Source organism: Denticeps clupeoides, chromosome 5, assembly GCF_900700375.1.
Source record: "Denticeps clupeoides chromosome 5, fDenClu1.1, whole genome shotgun sequence".
Classification (NCBI taxonomy): domain Eukaryota; kingdom Metazoa; phylum Chordata; class Actinopteri; order Clupeiformes; family Denticipitidae; genus Denticeps; species Denticeps clupeoides.
In genome coordinates, this window is record NC_041711.1 from 5,482,824 (window position 1) to 5,503,910 (window position 21,087).

Here is a 21,087-nt window from a genome sequence, read left to right on the forward strand (position 1 = left end):
TGACTTTAAATAAAATCACTTTCTTTATTTTACAAATTTGCACAGTAGTGGATCGGTGGTGAGTTCTCATACAAATGTACAAATACAAACCCACAACAAATCATTCATACACACACACATACCCTCTAGCATTGCTTTACACTTTATCTCCCTTTGTCAGTTGGCAGTATAACCACAAATAATGACTTTTGTTTCACTTTGACAACGCTCAAATTACTTACTGTACCTTGTGCTACATTTCGTATTTTTGAATTACATGTGAGGGGTGAGAATCATACAAAAGTGCTGCGGTAGGAGAGAGGCTGTGGACGTGCCTCAAGTCAGTTGGAAGTGACCATCCTGGTGAGCCTAGACTGTGGCATGTAGTGTTTCCACTTCCGGAGCAACTCCCTTTTGTTCATTAATCCCCGCTGTAACTGAAAATGAAACATCAGGACCCTCACTACTTTACCTCCGGCTGCCTTTAATTTCACACTCCACTTCACGCTAGTGCATTGATGGAGCGCGCTGGACACGTTTCTTGGCAATAATGACAAACTCATTAATTTTCACACACAGGATGCAGTATATCAGACACGATAATGATGACAATGATTGTCTTTTGTGATTGCTTGTGATGCTGGTATTTATGTATAAAACATGATCACACGATCATATTATTGTTTTTCATTAACTGAAAAAATACAGATAAGAAAAGGGAGAGGCAGCGTGAGATTGGGGGACTTGCTAGGGACACTTGGGAAGGTGAATAAGTGAAACAAAGCTGATCCCTAGAATACATATTTTTCTCGTTCTTCTGAATCAATCCAGGCCCTCTGTGACTGTCCTCTTCACTCCATGGACCGACTTGGACTTACAAAATTTCAGTTCCCACAGGAATAAGAGAGAAATTTTCTCTGTCTTACACTTCCTCCTGCCCTTGCGTGAGGTGAACCCTGAGCTGCTGGGCAGCGTTGAAGATCTTTCTCTGGTGGCCAAAAAGGTTTATGCCCAGACTCTGTACATCCCTGACAGAGAGAAGAAAGTGAAAAAGAGCAAGAAGAAGAAGAAGAAGAAGAAGAAGAAGGTTGGTTGCGAAGATGAATGATCTGGAAATAAGATTTTATTACAATTTAATCTTGGGGTTGGTAGTGAGTTGTGTTGTGGATACAAAATATAATTTTTACTTGCTGGGTACAATATTGCTGGGTACAAAAGGGCTGAAATAATCCTAATTCTATGACATGGTACTCTGTACACCAGATTTCATTACAGTTCTACATTCTGTTCTGCGGACTGTAACTCACTCCTGCCCTCTATGGCCATAAAAAGAACATAAAGTGTAAGACTTAGCAGCACAGTGCACAATTATTCAGTGTTTCAGTGTTCAGTTTGTGTTTTAGTTCTGCAGAAGTGAGTACTTACTCCATGGTTAGCATGCTAACATTTTCCAGGGTGTTGAGATGGGCTCTTTCAAACTCGTCCTTATATCTCTCCATTCGGAGGGCTGTTAACCAATCACTGACTGTAGCTACTGATGACAGGTCTGTTGTAGTGGGGCTCAGAAGGGGCTGTGTGGGGCTTAAGAATAGTTATAATAATAAATTAGAAATGCTTGAATGAAAATGAATTGCTCACATTTACTGTGACACACAAACTGTTGGGCACCCTTGCTTAAGGTCTGTACTGTGAATAGTTAACTGATCTGAACAATAAGTGATTTATGCAGGACGAATGAGGTTCTTTTCAGAACTTTTCAGCCTCACTCTGCAAAAAAGAACAAAAGGTGCTCTACACCTCACTAACTCTTAATATGTAATAACCAGTGGAACAGAAAACATTTCACTGATCGAGAGAAGATCATATTCAAACCAATCCCAATAAATAGTAGAAATGAGCATCACAAATGAGTTTCATCAATCCATAGACCTCAACACAATGTGTGGATATATCTCAAAAGAGCAGTGCATGCAAACGGCCAAAGGCTCTTGGAGAATTAGAAGCCTTTTGCAATGCCTTAAAATCCCCTATCAGGAACTGAAAGAGTCTAACTACAAAAGAAAACTAACTATTGGTTTTGGTGATCAGTTTATATTCGACACTTAACAATTCACAGTTACAGATTTAAGCTAGTACTTATGCATGTCACAATGAGGAATAATAAAAGTATTAATTATGTAATTGTTTGTATAAATAAAAAAATGAATTTGCAGTAATTAGATTGTAACTTGACTGAGTTAGTCTCACCGTGAGTGTTCAGATTTGAGCGAGGCCGGGTGGCGAATGAGCCTGTCTAACGAGGAGAGGAGGGAATCAAATCCTGGCCGGTCCTGCCGTTCAGCCTGCCAGCACTGTAGCATTAGGCTGTGCAGCGCTGGGGGGCAGTTGTGTGGGGCAGGAAGGCGGTACTGATCCACCACTGCCTTCATCACCTAGGGAAAGAGGAACCAACGGAGGGCAAAAGAAAGAGGAGAAGAGTTACACAAGCAGACTAAAGAGCAGCTTAACATCAGCCGCTGCACTAGGAGAGAAAGACGCCATTGAAAATTCCCAACAGCTGTCAGGGTTTATGTCACGGCTTGAAAACATGCTGCATACAAATATACACAATTACGTTCACATTTGCAGCATTTATGAAAGTGAAAGTGAAGTTATTGTCACTTGTGATACACAGCAGCACAGCACATGGTGCAATTTGTCCTCTGCATTTAACCCATCACCCTCAGTGAGCAGTGGGCAGCCATGACATGCGCCCAGGGAGCAGTGTGTGGGGACGGTTCTTTGCTCCGTGGCACCTCAGTGGCCACCAAGGTGACCGGCAACCTTCTGATTACGGGGCCGCTTCCTTAACCGCTAGGCCACCGCTGCCTCAGACGGCCTTCTCCAACTACATTCAGTAGTTACAGGGACAGTCCCCCTGGAGACACTCAGGGTTAAGTGTCATGCTCAGGCGCACAATCATAGTAGGTGGGGTTTGAAGGTATAGTAGGTGTGTCTTTGTGGTGGTCTGGTTCATAGGCTAGTGTGCCACCTGCTTTGCTACTACCGCTCAATTCTCAGACACACAAACACATCTCTCACCTCCTGGTTGCTCATGTCCCAGTAAGGACGCTCCCCGTAGGACATCACCTCCCACATGAGGATACCAAAGCTCCATACGTCACTTGCTGAGCTGAACTTCCGATGCTGGAATGCCTCTGGGGCTGTCCACCTTACTGGAATCTTGCTGCCCTGTGAGACAGGAGAATGGTAGGATAGAGGACAGGATAGGAGGAGGTGTGAGAAGGATGGAGCATTAGTGGGTGGGTGGATGAGGCACTGTTCTATGCGGCTCTCTTCTGTTCCAGAACGTACCAGGGAGGCGGTGTAGGTGGGCATGTTATGGTCCAGCCCCCTCATCAGCCGCGAAAGACCGAAGTCAGACACCTTACACACCAGATTGGAGTTGACCAGGACGTTACGAGCTGCCAAGTCCCGATGTACAAAGTTCCTCTCAGAGAGATATCGCATCCCAGCACCCACCCCCCGCACCATCCCCACGAGTTGCAGAACGCTGAACTGACCCTCGTTCTCCTGGGACAGATGGAGAAAAAACATCTGAACATGAACACTGAAATGTTCACAATTTACTAATAACTTTGGATTACTTAAACAATTCTTCAACAATTAATGATCACAATGTAAAGCACACAACATAAGTTATCTGATAATGACCTCATATATTATCAGTCACACATTGTTTACTTTTAGGAACTTTATGTGCAAAAACTTAAATTCTATCAATTAATAATAACAACTATGATAATAACAGAATAAAAATGTAGTTTCTTACTTGATGTTGAATTATTTAATTTACTAAGGCATTTGTAAACAAGTGTATTTAAACAGTTAATAGTGGGTTTAATATTGTAAATTTAAATTAGTTTTACTCACTCTGAGAAAAGCATCCAGTGGTCCGTTCTCCATGAACTCAGTGACGATCCTCTCAGGAGGGGTGCACGTGATCACCCCTTCCAGCTTCAGCACATTGGGGTGGTCGAACTGACCCACTACCCCTGCCTCACTCAGGAACAGCGCTTTCTCCCGGTCTGTCGCACCCCAGCGCAGGGTCTTCACTGCCACCAGAACCTCCCTCCTTCCCAAGGGACGATACCCCCCCCTAGACACTTCTCCAAACTGAGCTGGGGAGTGGGGGTTAAAGAGAGACTCAGATGCTGAGGAATTCTCGAGCTGAAAATATAAATTATTCACATTTCAAACAATGAATGAAGAAAAGAATCTGACGTACCAGAACCAATGACCTCTTCAATCTTGAGGTGGGCAGGTTCTATCTCCCTGGCAAACTCTTTAACTGCCTCACTGGGGTCCTCATAAGTTGATGGATCCACGTAGTACTTCACTCCGCCTGTGGGGTGCACAGAAGGTCGACTTTAAACACTTCAGCGGTTTAGTGAGGCGGCTGTCAGGAAGGGCAGCGCCCCACCTCTGTCTCTCCGACTCAGAGATAGGGCTTGGTGACGTGGCATGAGCTACTGCCTGGGGATGTTCAGAAGATGCTGACAATCCAGTTTTCATCTTTCCTGTTTCTCCGTGTAGCAAAAGCCAACTGGCATAAGATATTAAGATACATTAAGAAACAGTGCTTTCCCGATATCAGGTGAGTGTAGATACCAAGTGTAAAATAAAATTATATCTAATAGAATATACTACTAGAAGGTTACTCAGAAGGTTAATTTATCATCTGTATTTATTTCCAAAAACCCAGTGGTTTATCTTTATGCATTGAATTGTATTAGTGCAGTGTTAGTGTGGAGCCAAAAGCATTAGAGGATATTCATGGTTGTCAAAAGTATTTTGTTATGATTGTTTTGAAAAATGCACCAGAATTATTCTGTACTGTCTACACAGTGTGTGTGTGTGTGTGTGTGTGTGTATAGAGAGAGAGAGTTATCATACATCTGGACTCACCACGGTTACTTATATATCGCTGCAGCCTGTCACTGTATGGACTTTCTCTCCTTTTACTGAAATTCAAGAAGAGAAAATCGACTGTTCATCAGTGTCATTTCACAAAACATTAATTAATATATCTGAATGACTGGCTTTAGCCCACCTCCTGAAAACAAACACGACAACTATGGCAGCCACGACCAGGAGGAACGCAGCGCCACCCATCACTGATCCCACCAGCAGTGGCAGACGACTCTGGATTTGCTTTGAGTGTTCTTCTGGGCATCAGAAGGAAAGATGTGAGTATGTACATAAATGTACATGTAAATATGTATACTCATTATAAGAATAAGCATTTAACATTGCAGTCATACAACAGCAGTCATTATACATGTAGACTATTTTAATTCTGTGTAAAATGTATACACTTCTTTCCATCAGAAGGGGATTTACTGTGAGGAAAAAAGAACTGTTTGTGTGTAATAATGAAAAGTTCTGCATGACGTACCCATGGCGAGGGTGCTGAAGTAGATGGTATGGCTGTAGGGTCCATAGCCTCGCTCGTTCCTGGCTCTGATTTGGAAGGCGTAGATGGAGCCCGGGGCCAACGATGAGATGGTGACTGTGTTGGTCTCACTGAACACGCTCATAGCTGTGTCCTCATCTGAACCCTGCACATGAAAGCGGAAGGGTGATTAGGGCAGGGAGGAGTTCAAATGGTGACAGAGGACACAGGAGGACACAGGCAGAGTCACTGTGGGCTGACCCTGTCATAGTATCTGAGCTGGTACTCCAGGATGTCCCCATTTGGCCGGTCTGGCTGTGGCCAGGAGAGTGTGATGGAGTCAGGGGCACGACTCAGCTGGTGCATCATGGGAACCAAAGAGGGCACTGAATGGCAGGACAGACAGAGAGACAAATGAAGCACAAAAGGAAGCACAGTGACAAGATTGTATCAAATAAATATGGCAGAGTTTTAGTTGTCCTCAGGATTTTTTTAACTATAAAAAAACACTGGGGCAGTGGTGGCCTTAGCGGTTAGTGCCCTGTAATCAGAAGGGTGCCGGTTCGAATCCAGATCCACCAAGGTGCCACTGAGGTGCCACTGAGCAAAGCATTTACATTTACAGCATTTATCAGATGCCCTTATCCAGAGCGACTTACAGTAGTTACAGGGACAGTCCCCCCTGGAGACACTCAGGGTTAAGTGTCTTGCTCAAGGACACAATGGTTGTAAGTGGGATTTGAACCTGGGTCTTCTGTTTCATAGGCAAGTGTGTTACCCACTAGGCTACTACCTCCATCCACACACTGCTCCCCGGGCACCTGTCATAGCTGCCCACTGCTCACCAAGGGTGATGGGTTAAAAGCAGAGGACACATGTTGTTGTTTGTCACCGTGTGCTGTGCTGCAGTGTATCACAATGACAATCACTTCACTTTCACTTTCATAAAAAGGTGAATGATAATTAAGGTAAATATGCCAGAAATATTGCAAACACGGTGCACATACATATTCACCATGAGATTTTCACATTTACTTTATGATTGTTGTGCTATGCTTATAATCTTTATGACTGTACATCATATGTAAATCAAGTCCTCACATGGCAGGGTGCACTGTTTTTGTCATTCTGCCACTTGGGGGCAGCAGTGCCCAGTCCACTGCCATCTGCATGTTGAGCAGTGCAGCCACACTGCAGAATTTATATTCACTATGGAACTTTGAACTGATGAAATGGCACAATTGCCCATGATGCAGACCCAGCCCTGAAAAAAGATCCACAGTGGCACAGGTATCTGTCTACTAAGAAACTGCATTGAAAGAGAGAGAGAGAGAAATCTCAGTCAGTATACACTGGTGAATAAATATTCAGCTTTTCTCCACCAAATTTTTTTTTGTTCTGAACTGCTGCAGATTGCCCACTCACTCTCTCTCTCACTCCCTTTCTGTTCATTCAATGCGCACTTGACCATTATGTGAGCTGACAGAATATTGTGACCCAGAGCCACCTGAGTCTAACAAACAGAAGAGGGGGTGGACAGGGAGAGAGAAAGAGGGAGACTGACGACAACTGACAGACACAGATAGACCAAAGCTTTCCAAAACATTTAAACACATGGAGGGAGCAAATTCTCAATAAATAGCCACAGTGTTTCACAATAGAAAAACAGACACATCACAGAAAAGGACGCATCACAATATTTAATATAATGTCATATACTATAATAATATTTATGTAATGTAATATTTAATATATGTCATATAAATGACATATTTTGGTGGTTAGTTAAAGTGAAAGTGAAGTGATTGTCATTGTGATACACAGCAGCACAGCACATGGTGCACACAGTGAAATTTGTCCTCTGCATTTAACCCATCACCCATGACAGGTGCACAGGGAGCAGTGTGTGGGGACGGTGCTATGCTCAGTGGCACCTCAGTGGCACATCAGTGGCACCTCAGTGGCACCTTGGCGGATCGGGATTCAAACCGGCAACCTTCTGATTACAGGGCCGCTTCCTTAACCGCTAGGCCATCCACTGCCCCTCATGAGTGGGCTTTTTTTTTTTTTTTTATTGGCCTGTGCACTTCATGCACTTCATGCTGACACTCACCTGACTGGCTAGTGGTGAAGTTGATACTGGCAAACTGAGGTGGGAAAGGGCTTAAAGAGGACACATCGTTGAAAGCTTGGACCTGGGAATAAAAATAAAAAGAATGCGCCTGAAGCTGTGGCAAAACAACAGAGAAATTCATTTGGCATAATAAAACCATGAACTCAATTATTTATGTCAGTCTTCAAACAGCAGACTGAGCATTTTAATGCAGCCACAGTCCCAGCTGTGCAATTTCGACACGCACATTCTCCAAGATCCTTGAGTGTACTGTTCAGCATCCCTGAAGATTCTTTGGTCATAGTCAAAAGGATAAAATGCATTAAAATAAATACATAGATTGTTAATAAAGATTGTTAAAGGGTTGCAGCAGCTGTACCTGTATGAGGTAGGTGACTCTGGTCAGCAGGTTGTGGAGGGTGACCTTGTTGAGCCGCAGCCCGGTCTGTGACGGCGTGTAGGTGACCGTCTCCCCGCACCAGGAGCACATGGAGGGCGGCGTCTGCGAGGCAGAGGGGCAGATCCGGCAAACCACCCCATACCACACCTCGCTCCTGCCGCCCATGTCCAGTGGTGGGCGCCAGCGCAGCGACACCCCGCCCTCGGCGCTCTCGTACTCCCAGGACAGGGCAGTGGGGGCGGCGGGAGGGGCTGGAAGAGGACGAGGGGGTACAGCAGTTTAATTCTTTCCTGATGGACACTTGTCCCTCTCTGTATTTAAGTTCTTCTTGAGAAGGTGGCACTGCTGACCTGTACAGGCCGTGGTGTTGGGGTCGCTGGGCGCCCGGTAGAAGCTGCTACGACACTCACAGACTCTGGATGCGTCCATGCTGGTTCTGCTGTTACCAGGACACAGGGTGCATGTATCGGACCCTGCCACGGCCTTGAAGAACCCGACAGGGCAGGCTGAGGACAGGAGCAGGAGGAGACAGAGGAAGAAAAGTTAGAGAAAACAGAGCAATTTCCAGTAAAAAAAGGGCAAATAAATCATGCAAATGACAGTAAGGACACAACACAAAATTATAGACTGAAACAAAGAATTTTCTGTCCGGTCAGTGGAGTCATTTGAATGCGACTGTCTTGTAATTTCCCTTTCAAAACTGTGTGGTACTGCATGTCCTTAAATAGCACCAAATCACAATCCTTTTCCACAGACCATGAAGGCAGAAATATGAGGCGTGAAAGAGAAACTTCATTCAACAACTGAAAACGCACGTTCCGCCAATTGCAAACGTGTAATTCTGAGGTTGTGCAATGACACCACAGCGGCCATCAAGACATTTACAGTGACACGGCATGAGGAAGTCTAACCACACGCTGCAATCTGCAGCACAACACACCCAACGTTAAAACAGACATCTTATTTGCCCTAAACTGTAGTCTGACAACAAAGTGCTAATAAAAAAAATGGCAATCATGAGATTAAATATGAGATTAATAAAATCCAAAATGGTGCCACTCTGTCCATGTTTCTTGCAAAGTGTCACATCCAAGGAATGAAAATCCTATTTTTTAGCATTAGAATAATTGCCCTTTGATGCACAACATGATTCATCCGTCAAGTTTTCTTTATGACTTACTCATTAAAGCTGCACTAAGCGGGCTTTTGGAGGCTGGTGCACATTTATTCTGCTGCATGTGGCAACACGAGATGGATGCGGCAAGACCTTTCAAATAAAAAGCACAGCGTGTACAGCATCCCCCCCAAGTCTTCATCTTGACCAGCACATGGATATTGTAACATGTTTCTGCAGAAAGGATGCCTCTCCATTATTTCTCATCAGTTTGGCAGCTCTTTATGGCGCCTGTACAGTGACTCATGGACAGATAATGCAGATGGAATATGTGCCGCGAATTAAAATGGGCCGAGAAAACTGGCCACGGCCTCATATTCTGCTGAATTTTGCTCCTCAGGACGCACATATAAGGTCATGTTGTCCATATAAGGCCACTTCAGCCCTAACTGCATCTGCATGAATAATCTGTTTTAGGAAACCCCCGGTGGTCTCCCTCTCCCACGCTGGGTTTTGACGCTGGGTTTTGAGGGCTCCTGTGTTTGCTGTGATGCTGGCACGGTAATAAGCCACTGCAGGCCTGCGGCCCGAGGGAACGGCGGTGCGGCTCCTCTACCTGCTGATTCACATTAACACTCCGCAGGCACCCGACTTGCGGCAAAGCGCTGCCTGAAATAAGTCTGCGTCCTCTGACCTTATTTGGATAACCTTGTCATACCTGTGTAGCACTTTTTTTAGTTCTTGTGTGTGTGTGTGTGCACGAGTGTGTGTGTGTGTGTGTGTGTGTGTGTGAGGAAGAGAAAGCCCAGGAGAGCCTCAGAAAGAGTGCGGGGATGTTTAAACTGGTAAAAGGTTTTCCGTGTTCTCACTTGTCCATCAAATTCCTGATTCGGGACCAACACAATGGTGCGAAGTGAGAAAGTGAGAAAGGGAGAATAAAAGATGCGAGGCAGACGGGGAGAGGAGAGGTGAAAGAGTCCGGGGGACACAGGTGTAAGCATTCAGAAGAAGGGAATACAGATGGAGAGGATTGTTACGCAGCGGAGGGAGGAGAGACAGAAGGAGGTGGAGGAGTGTTTGAATCCATCTTTTATGCTGTTGAATCGCATTATCAGAGCTTGCGCTGCGACGGATACTCTGATACAAATTTCCGCTGTGCTGCGCTGAGGCCTGTCTACACTCTGGTTTAACCCATTAGAAGCCATTCTCACCATCTCAAAGTAGTCAGATTCAGCAGGAGAACACGAGATGCTCTTGTAAATAACATGATTCTATACCTCAGTTGCCTTCCATTCAATAGAAATAATGTCACAAGATCGCCACCTACTTGTCAAATTTGGACAGCAGACAGAAGAGTGGGAACCTTGAGCAATTTTTTGAATTGTTTCTGGTATAGAGACATGAAAATTCTGGCACGGACATGAAAATTCAGACCGAAAATCTGGTGTTTTACTACTGAAAAATTTGAGCATGGGTGGCACCAAAGCCAACAGGGGTCTTCAATTTTTAGAGATGGTACAGTATCAGTGTCCATATGTCTTTATAAACAGGTATACTGACATAGCTGTTATTGTTTGAGTCATTATTTATGAAACCAAGATAAACTTTAATGATTTTTTTAATAAGCAAAATTAAAACCAAAGTCACATGTGTATTTAAGGTAATTAAAGTAATTGAGAAAAAGGAAACATTGGGCCCTTTCCGTCCCTTCTGTGGAGGGTAGAGGGAGGATGTCTGCAGCCAGGGAGAACGCAGAACAGAAGGGCATTATAGAGACAGAGAGACAGCGAGATCTGAGAGGATGAGGATCTAAAGACTGAATAATTTGAAGTCACAGGCAGATAAATATAAGAACATCAAACCAATGCTGAGACTGGCATATGAAATGTGCGTGTGTGTGTGTATTCGCATTATACATAAGAGACAAAGAGTAGGATAATTAGAAAAGAAAAGACAGCCAACGTGCCGATCTGGGAAAGATAGGCTGCAGCGAGGTGCATAATTTGACGTTGACGTGGTACTTGGTATTTAGACGGCTGACCCAATTTCCCTTTTACTCCCTCTCTCTCTCTCTCTCTCTCTCTCTCTCTTGTGCCCTTACTTCCTTTCCTTCTCTCCCCCTTCGCTGCGTTCTTGCTATCTTTTGCTTGTAGCATTGTATTCTGACACAAAAGCGCAACTACGCTTGAAGACACTCTCCACACACACAAACAGGTACACAGAGACACAGATATAGGCACAGAGAGAGAAACACACACTTACATACACACACAGAGCACAGAAACAAACAGGGACACAGATGTAGGCACAGAAATAAATGCAAACGCACATACACACACACACATAGATGCAAACAGTGAGTCAGATGTTTATTACATCTCTCTCTCTCTCTCTCTCTCTCTCTCTCTGTGCTCATTCCATCCTTCCACTTGCAATATTATGTTATTTGTCTGTTTTACAGTCCCAATAAACAGACATATTCTCTCCCACACACACAAACAAAGGTATACCCCACATATACTAGATACTATACTAAAAAAGTCTGTCCCACCCTGCAGGAAGTACATTTTCATCTCTACAGTAATATTCTCTAATAAGGTCTAATGTCACACACTGATTCCCCGCCATCTCTGTCAATACTCCTTATTGCATTTTCCCATCGGAATAATGCCGGATTAAAGAGTTTCCTGACCAGCCAGCAAAGGCCAGCGCAGACTTATGTTGACTGTGTACCCATCACATTTTCTAAGATTTCAGCGGATTATTCAGCAGAGGTATTAGAATATTGTTGTGGTTCCTTAACATAAAAAGCTACTCATAAATCCGAATGCAAAAACAACAATTTCCCGCAATAATGTAATATGGAAGACAGCGGCTAATGCAACTGCAGCACCCAGTCATCTCGCTGAGAAGAAAGAAAGGGTTTGGAATGGAAGTACTGGTAATGACCAAGGGGTGATCATTTTTTATCAAATGGCAATGTACAGTGTTTGTGTGTGTGTGTGTGTGTGTGTGTGTGTGTGTGCGTGAACATTTTTCCCCCCACAGTCTTAAATCATCTATTTCTATGGCAGCCATTCATGTCTATTATTCATTGAATTCCAGCACCAACACATCATCTTCAGCATGAAGAGCTACTGATTTAGATGATCACCAAACAAGGAAAGGTTATAGGACCACTGCTTTGGTTGGTTGCTTGCTTTGCATTAATTTTATTTTTTACCAGTTTTGACCAACTGTTTTGATAAGAACAGGAACACTTTATTGAAGAACAAATTGATATTTCCAGTAAGACCTGCTAACATCTCCAGCATGACCTCATGTTTGATTTGCCGATGAGCATTAGTCAGGTGCAATTGCCTTACATGCTCAGTCCTGCATTAACGTACACGCTTTTCAGGTCAACAACAACAACAACAAGGAAGAAAACATGAAGGTCACACAATGTGCTTGGTCCAACAGTGGGACAGATGCCTCATGCATCCCCACTTTGACAGACAATGAGGGATATAGCGAGGAAAACATTCTGCTGGAAAGTCCCAGCAGATAAAAGTGGCTGCCTCGTGAAAATGTGTAAATGTGAAGCGCCACAGTCCCAGGGTCCCTGTACTGTCGCGGAGCGCTGCAAATTTCCGAATAGCGGCACTTTGATTTAGTGTCTGTGCGCCTCAGCTCGGTCGTACTGTACCTTCATTTCTGGGGCAGGCTGCCCCATGCGCTGTTTGGGGCTCCCTTTGTTGGCAAGTGAAGGCAGAACAGGCCGCCACAGTGCACTAATTCAGTGAGACATGGGCCGGGAGAGTGGTAGAGCATTTCCCAGACTGCTGAAGCGTGGACCACTGGGATTAATTAGAAGCAGGACAGCCCCCAAACCAGCTCGGACACATGACTGCCGGCACCCCAAAACTTCACCCCAAACTGCCAAGCGTTACACACTCCTCCCTCACTTCTCACCCTCTCACTCATCCCCCACAAGTAGCCATTGTGTCCCTGAGCAAGACACTTAACCCTGAGTGTCTTCATGGGGGACTCTCCCTGTCCCTGCTGAGATAAATGCCATAAATGCTCTGAAATTGTGTTATTTTTTTTACTTGCTCAGCTCCTTGAGCCAATAACTTTTGACAAATTACTGTATTCCTTCTCTTCATCTCTTAATTCAGACTTTCTCACTCTCGCTCCTCCCTCCATCACTCTCCCCTGCGGTTTCTGTCACTAGTTCACAGACGAGTGGCCATTACATCACTATGACCTAAATGTGTCACATCCATCTTTTTTTCCCCAGCTCTTTTCCTCCTCTCTTTCCCTGACTCCCTCACTCATCATCCCTTTCTTTTGATCCTCTCTCTCTCCTTGCGATTTCACAAAATGTCTTATCCTGCACCCATCACCCCCTGAGATTTAATCCTTCTGCTGTCATCTCGCTCACCATCTCCTTCTACAACCTTCCTGCCCCTCCCCACGCCCCACCCTATAATCATCTAGCTGTAATGTAGTATCACTTCCCTACTTTTATCCTGAAACAAACTGATCATATTAAAACAGATAAACTCCCAGCAATCACTTGCTCTTTTAAAGACGACCAGTGTAGTCTCTCCATCCCAGTTCCTGCGCCAGTCCCCACAGGCTGGTTGGGATGACTTGCGCCCCACGCACTATTGATCCAGATCACTACTGACACCAGGAAGCCAGAGCCCGAAGGAGACGGGAGTCACAGAAACTTTTCCGCTTTGTCTTTGTGCATCTGCTTGTGCCTAAATTGTTGTGCCGGTGTGTGTCTCCTCGCTTTGTCCTCATCCGTTGGAGTGTGTGTGTGTTGTGTGTGTACTCCTGCCTGTGTGTTTTAATTAACCCAGGGCTACGGCACATGGCATTTTACACCAGGAAGGGAACAATAAGAAATGGGAACAGATGGTTTCTGCTTGACCTCAATGTTTGCATTTCCATAAAAAACATTAGCAGAGTGTATATCTGTGATATATGAGGCATCATATCCACAGGAAGGTCATGGAATGTCAGTGAATTTAGGCGCCAATTACATTGGATTGCTGAGCATTTTAACTTGCAAGCTTTCCTCAAAAAGGAAGTGGACTTCCTTCAGTTGCTCGCCGTGCAAGTGAATTGGTGAGCAGGCAGCCATGAAAGGTGCCCGGGGAGCAGTGTGTGAGGACGGTACTTTGCTCAGTGGCACCAGGATTCGAACCCACAACCTTCTGGCCACCACTGCCCCACATTTGCTCTTTTTGCACCTGGACATCCTAAAACTTGTAAGGTGGATCCTATTCACAGCTCAAGGTGATGTGATTGAGGCAATGAGAATGCAGGGAAGAGGGGATGTTGTGGGATGGCGTCAGAACCTCCTGAAACTCACCCAGACAGGCAGAGTTGTTGAGGTTGGGCTCATACCCCTCATCACACACACATCCTCCAACCGGAACCATCCAGTCACCTTCTGCGTTGCAGTACATCCGAGGTGGAACCCCACCCTGTGCTTGGCTGTGGGGTACACAGGTGCCAGTGACTGGAAGGAGAGCTGTTGGCTCCACCCCGAAGGTGTGGCAGGATAGTCCACTTCCTCTAAAAGGAAGTGGACTTCCTTCAGTTGCTCGCCATGCAAGTGAATTGATGAGCAGCTCAGCCTTGGTGAGCAGCAGGCAGCCATGAAAGGCACCCAGGGAGCAGTGTGTGGGGACGGTACTTTGCTCAGTGGCACCTTGGCAGCTCAGGATTCGAACCGGAAACCTTCTGATTACAGGTACACTTCCTTACCTGCTAGGCCACCACTGCCCCACATTTGCTGCCCCACAAATGTCCTACATTTGCTCTTTTAGCACCTGAACATCCTAAAACTTGTAAGGTGGATCCTATTCACAGCTCAAGGTGATGTGATTGAGGCAATGAGAATGCAGGGTAGAGGGGATGTTGTGGGATGCGTCAGAACCTCCTGAAACTCACCCAGACAGGCGGAGTTGTTGTGGTTGGGCTCATACCCCTCATCACACACACATCCTCCAACCGGAACCATCCAGTCACCTTCTGCGTTGCAGTGCATCCGGGGTGGAACCCCACCCTGTGCTTGGCTGTGGGGTACACAGGTGCCAGTGACTGGAACGAGAGCTGTTGGCTCCGCCCCCGAAGGTGTGGCAGGATAGTAAGCCAGGTAGCGACTGGTGGTGGGGCAGCGGCGATAGAATATGGACACGCCCATGACAGAGACACATGCGCCACTGTCCACAACGGCCAGGACAAACCTGAGAAGGTGGGTGGGAGAGACAGAGAAGGTGAGAACATGAAGGCCGTTTGAAAACAAGGACTCTGTGGCGCTGACGTCTAGAGCGTGCATTAAGAGGAGACGACCAACACATTATCCCTGAGCCAACTACAGGTTTCCAGGGCGACATGAGAAAAGGGTCAAAGGGCAGTTGCCATGGTACCCGTTTCGTGTGAGGGGCGCAAAGCTTCGGGTCTTGATGTTGATGCGCCGTGTGCGCTCTGGCTTGTACTGGTGAGGCAGGCTGGGCTCCACCTTGCTGAAGCTCTTATCCGCAGCAATAGTGTCGATCTTTATCCATCCTTCTCTGGTCTCACCGCTGGAGGGCTGAGGACAAGCATGATGTAAAAGAGTCTCAACTCAGTTCACAGCTCTACAATTACACAGACCAGCAAACAGAACTGAAGCTAATGTCAAGGGTGAGGTCAGGGGTGCATTTTCTGTGCCCTAAGCTGCTGTTGAAAGGCAAGAGGAAGAAAAGAATAAGCTGTGTAGTTCAAACATAAAGGGCAGTATTTGCAAACCGTCACTAGGAACAGTTCAATGTGCTCTGCGTGTAAAGTCATATGTGTCTTCTGTGTGGGTCATTCAAAACGAAGAAGGAACTTGTGGGAGGGCTGTCAAACTTCACTATTTCAGATTATATATACATCATTTTAGATTGTGATCTTTAAGGGCCTAAAAAAATCACCCTTCAGGTACAGCGATTAACATTCGTAAGTGCATTATGTACAGAGATTCTAACACAGTTTGTGTTGAGAAACTTTCCTGCCAAGTGCATTGTAGTTCCCAACAGCGCTGGCTGACATGTGGCCCCAAACCACCACAGAGCCTCAGGCATGTTTTATAGATAACTGTACACACTCGCTGTTGTATCTCCTGACCCCCTCTACACAGATGTTGCTGCCCTTCCTTTAGAGTGTCGTTTTTAAAGCTAAAAAATCTATAAACGTTTGGCCAGAACTGTATCTCACTATTTAAATTGTTTCTTCTTAATGATCATAAAATAACTGAAGAAATTTGAATGTGAACTAACAAACACAACTTTAAAAGATTCTCCACTGCAATCGCATGTCATCTATTCACTAGGTGTGTGACTTTGGCAATGTAGCCACACCCAAACCAAATATGCAGCTCGTCAGTCTGATTAATGGCAGCTAAAGAATGTGGACCTGTCCTATGCACTAATGCATATTGCCCAGTAGGAAATTTTCCTCTTCTGTGTTTCGGTGCTTTGTGCGTAAGAAATCTCCTGTAAAAAGTAGGCCAGCTGATGCTGCCCAGCTCACTGGTGAGCACATTACCCAAGCAGAGCTTGGCAGCAGAGGGCAGATGCATGCAGTGTATGTTCCACAGCCACTGGGTGTCTAATTGCATTTCTAAAGACTAAAGCAGCCCCCCTGAGAAGCAACGTAGCCATCAACAAATAAACCCTTTGACAGCCCAACAGAAAGAACCAGCAGAGGTTCTGCATCCACCCCCATCTTCAACGACAACAGTGACAATTTATAGCAACTACATATCCCACGAGACCAAGCAACAAGGTTCAAGATGGGAAATGCTGATCATGTAATCCAAATTTTATTTGTCACGTACACAGTCATACACGGTATGATATGCAGTGAAATGCTTTTGCGACTGCTATATACCTAATATTGCTAATTTTGCAACATATTCAAGTATATATATATATATATATATATATATATATATATATATATATGCAAATATTGCAAACATAACCAAATATTACAATTTTATGTTTTTAAACATAAAATATGTGTAATAGAACTAAACAAAAAGAGTGTAACGCTACTAAACAAACATGAACTTGAGAACCTATTATGGTAAAAAAAAGAAAGTCACAGCAGGGCTGACCAACAAGTCCGGAGGAAACACTGTCCTCGCATTTTCTGTCTCCTGATTCCATCCATGTGACCGGGAGCAATGCGCAAACGAGGCGCCGCAACTCCTATAAATAGCCAAGATGGCCGTTGACCATTGCTCAGTCATTTTTGCAATTCCTGCTTAAAGACTCAGCCGATCTCCAACTCAAAGTAAGACTGTTCCTGTCTACCGTTCCTGAACTGTTTCCTGCCTTGTTGTCCACCGCCAGTCTTGTTTTGTGGCTTTCACATGAATGTCAACATCCGTGGATGTTGCGGCTTGCGCTGGTTGACGTTCGTAGATCAAAGCGGTAGAAATTCGCCAAACTCCTTGCGTCCTCCGCTCTGGGGTTATTCATTCCTACTTACACCCCCTGTCACCGTTTCACCACTGCACCTCTCCTCTAACACCCAGATCTCGCACTTCCGTTCACTGTGGAGTTCGACGCATCAGATGTGGGTGCTGGTGCCGTCTTGTCTCAACGGGGTCCGGACCGGAAACTGCACCCGTGCTGCTTCATTTCACGTAAGTTCACTCCTACGCAGCAGCGTTATGAGGTGGGGGACCAGGACCTGCTGGCAGTCAAGTGGGCGCTCGAGGAGTGGCGGCACTGGTTGCACAGCTGCGACACCCCCTTTCTGGTCTGGACCGACCACCAAAATCTTATCACCATCCGTAAGCCAAAACAGCTACATTCCCTGTCAGGCGAGGTGGACGGTCTTCTTTGAACAGTTTAATTTCACCCTGTCCAACCGGCTGGGCTCTCACGATAACATGCTCCTGGAGATCCAGGTCCGGTGCCACCATCTGGGCACCTGTACATCCCTGAGAGCTGTTGAACAGCCGTTCTGCACTAGGGCCACTCCTCCACTCTCTCTGGCCACCCAGGATGCCAATGGCCCATCACCTTCATTCGCCAGGCGTTCTGGTGGCGTTCTGTACGTCTCTGGTCAGGGACGTACAGGCTTACGTCGACACCCATAATGTGTGTGCCCGGGCCAAGAGACTGACTTCTCCAGTTGTGCAGAACCTATCCCTCACCATCCCTGGACCCACCTCACTGTAGACTTTGTCACTAGACTCCCAGAAGCTGACGGCCTTATATTATAGTGGATTGCTTCTCAAAGGCCACATCGTCTATGTCCGGGCATCCCAATTCGTCTCGACTGTTTGGAAGGCATTCTGCGGCTTCACCTGAAGTCTCTCCTCTGACTACCATTCACAAACTAATGACTAGGCGGAGAGAGGAGAGAGCCAACCAACAGATGGGATGTTCTACAGGTCTTGTTTGTCACAGAGTTCATCTCACTGTTCTGCCTTATTGTCGGGACATTTTCGGCATTATAGTTCCACAGTTTATGTTTGTGTAACAAATTCTTCTGAAGTGGTCTTGCTGGTTTAAATTTAACACAAGGATGAACTCTGCATTCTTCTCAAAGTCAAGGATGCTTCTGTGGTAGGGCTGATCTTCCCAAGTGAAGTCCTTCAGAAATCAGAGTGCAGGTGTCTGTCACCTAAAAGGTTCTGCTCTTGCATGTGCATCTCTTAAATGATGGCCTTGGTTGTTGGTGGACTTCGTAGCATCACAGGCGTGAGCACATGAGGCATCCATGAAATGCAGCTTATTGAGGATTTGTAATTGACTCTAATGAGCTAAAATCAAAACATAAACTTTTAAGAACAAAATCAGATAAGTAATTCACAATTTATCACTGAAAGTCAAAAGACATATTTCAAGCTATATTTTTTTGTAAATGTTTTGCACCAAATCAGATGATGGTGGCACAGGCATTGGGAATTGCAATAACATTTGTATACTGAAAATGAAAATGTAGTTTTTTGGGGGGTTTTGGTGTTTTTACTTCTAAAGTTGTGTTCAGTGATTGTGCCTGATGAGAAATACAGTATGCCGCATCCTTACATCAGCCCCCCAGGACCTTTCCAGCTCCCTCTGAGAGTCAGCCTGTCTGTAATAGAGCGTAAGCGTCTCGCGGCAAGTCGGGGATGGTGAGCGCAAGCTGGCACAGTCCCGCACTGAGAAGCGCAGCATCACAAAGATCCGTGGCGCCGACTGCCTGTACAGAAAGGGCGTGGCCAGCCAGTTGTCCTGGAGACGAGGGTTCTGGTTGACATTGCAGACCTCAAACGTGCGGATGAGCTTCCCTTTGTCATCCAAGACACTCACCTCATCCCACTGTCAAGGAGATAAAGAAGAATCAGGGACATCAGTGGAACTTAACCAGGAACTAGAAGGAGCTGTTCATTCTGCGGATCAGAGGTTAAAGATTAAACAACCACATGACAGATCTGACAAGACAAAATACATAATAAACTAGAGATTGCTACCCAGTCTGAATCTGAACAGCATCTGAAATGATGTTATGTCCACAACTTTTGTTCATGATAAAAGCATTGATGGAGGAATAAAGAGGAGGGGGTAATGCAGAACACAGAATAGTGTGAATAATGAAAAGACTATTCCTAGTAGTCATGTACACACAGGCTGCCTGCCCATCTATGGCTTTCACACAAATATTAAAATAATGCTGCAGACCTGGAAAAAATGAAATAGGACACATCTAATGTTTGTTTATGTTCTGTTCATCCTTTTTCATTTCACTGTCTCTTTTAAAAGGATAACAAAAAAAACAGACAGATTGATAAGAAGAGCGATGTGTCTCAACCTCGCCAACTCATCAGACTGATTTAATCTCATCTGAAATCTAGATCTATGATAGATCCAAATCACTGTTACAAACAGGTCACACACACAAAGGCAGAGAGAGAAAGAGAGTGAGGGGAGGGAAAGAGTTAATTGAAAAATTCTCTCGCTCTCTTTCCTATGCCTTCCTCCGCTCTTCTCTCGGTGCCTGAGGTCAAATAACCATATCTCCATCTCAGCATCGCTGCTCGTCTCTTTGACTTCGTGAAAAACACACTCAGGCTAATCCACAGGCTTCTGAGTCAAGCCTACACAAGCAGCTCGCTTTGGAGACAAAAGGACATGACACATGGTGTGGAACCTTCAAAAAAAAGCAAAATACAACTCCACAATCATAAAAACACGGCCATTAGGTTAATAAGCTCAGTTACATAAAATTGCATATACAGAATTAACCAAGTAGACAGAGCTGAGTCATGACAGCCTGGCCAACAGCAGCCTAACAAATGATCTTATCTTATAATTTATGGTAATTAGAATTGAATGAACAGATATATATCTAGGTATTGCATCATTTCCCAAAATTATGAAAAAATATGAGAGCATGAGAAGCTGCTTGCGGCTGCTGCATGATCATTGTTAAGATGCTTTTCAGCTGGCTGTACAGTTTAAACTGCAGTATGGTATAGTGTGGTATAGTTAAAATGGTGAGCGCTGATGAAGGAAGAATACTGCAGGCCAGCTCTCTCACCCCAGTGTCCGGGTAGGTGGTCCAGCCCAGCTCACTGGTGGATTCTGTGGTGTCCAGCAGCATCACTGGGACAGAAGAGGGGAGGTTGGGAGTGATAAGGGACGTGGTAAATACGGATGGAAATGAAGGTCAACTATTCATCACTTAAAGGCCACAATATGTAAATCAAGTGTCAGTCTGTGTTAGTTTAACAAATGAGAACTCTAACCCGCTGCTCTACGAACATGCAAATGATTATTTTATTTATTGTCTTCACTGGAAGCACTGCACCACAATATAAAATGTTCAAAAAGCAAGCATGGGCAGAACGTATCACAAGAACATACACTCAAGACACTGGTCATTAAAACAGACTTTATGAGGTGATTCTAACACGATTAGGATCAAATTACTTCCTTGTCCCATCTGATCACAGCTGACATTTATTCAATGAGCATTAACGGTGACAGAAAGTTACA

At 45.1% G+C, this 21,087-nt stretch overlaps 1 protein-coding gene across 3 annotated transcripts in view; it reads right to left on the minus strand.

The window, feature by feature from the left end:
- ephb6 (eph receptor B6) overlaps window positions 1-21,087 on the minus strand; it is a 28,985-nt gene continuing 7,898 nt past the window's right edge. The window contains exons 2-19 of one of the 3 annotated variants that reach the window (XM_028981832.1): window positions 20,630-20,694; window positions 19,138-19,410; window positions 15,493-15,656; window positions 15,014-15,309; window positions 8,298-8,453; window positions 7,927-8,198; window positions 7,548-7,629; window positions 5,696-5,820; window positions 5,438-5,600; window positions 5,093-5,207; window positions 4,948-5,003; window positions 4,268-4,384; window positions 3,913-4,160; window positions 3,334-3,552; window positions 3,061-3,210; window positions 2,227-2,411; window positions 1,405-1,560; window positions 1-1,007 (exon numbers count right to left, since the gene is read on the minus strand). In XM_028981832.1, the coding sequence (XP_028837665.1) occupies window positions 902-1,007; window positions 1,405-1,560; window positions 2,227-2,411; window positions 3,061-3,210; window positions 3,334-3,552; window positions 3,913-4,160; window positions 4,268-4,384; window positions 4,948-5,003; window positions 5,093-5,207; window positions 5,438-5,600; window positions 5,696-5,820; window positions 7,548-7,629; window positions 7,927-8,198; window positions 8,298-8,453; window positions 15,014-15,309; window positions 15,493-15,656; window positions 19,138-19,410; window positions 20,630-20,694 (2,948 nt within the window). In that variant the 3' untranslated portion in view covers window positions 1-901. Of the gene's footprint in view, window positions 1,008-1,404; window positions 1,561-2,226; window positions 2,412-3,060; window positions 3,553-3,912; window positions 4,161-4,267; window positions 4,385-4,947; window positions 5,004-5,092; window positions 5,208-5,437; window positions 5,601-5,695; window positions 5,821-7,547; window positions 7,630-7,926; window positions 8,199-8,297; window positions 8,454-15,013; window positions 15,310-15,492; window positions 15,657-19,137; window positions 19,411-20,629; window positions 20,695-21,087 lie in introns of all 3 variants that reach the window. The other 2 variants (XM_028981831.1, XM_028981830.1) reach the window with 2 other exon arrangements.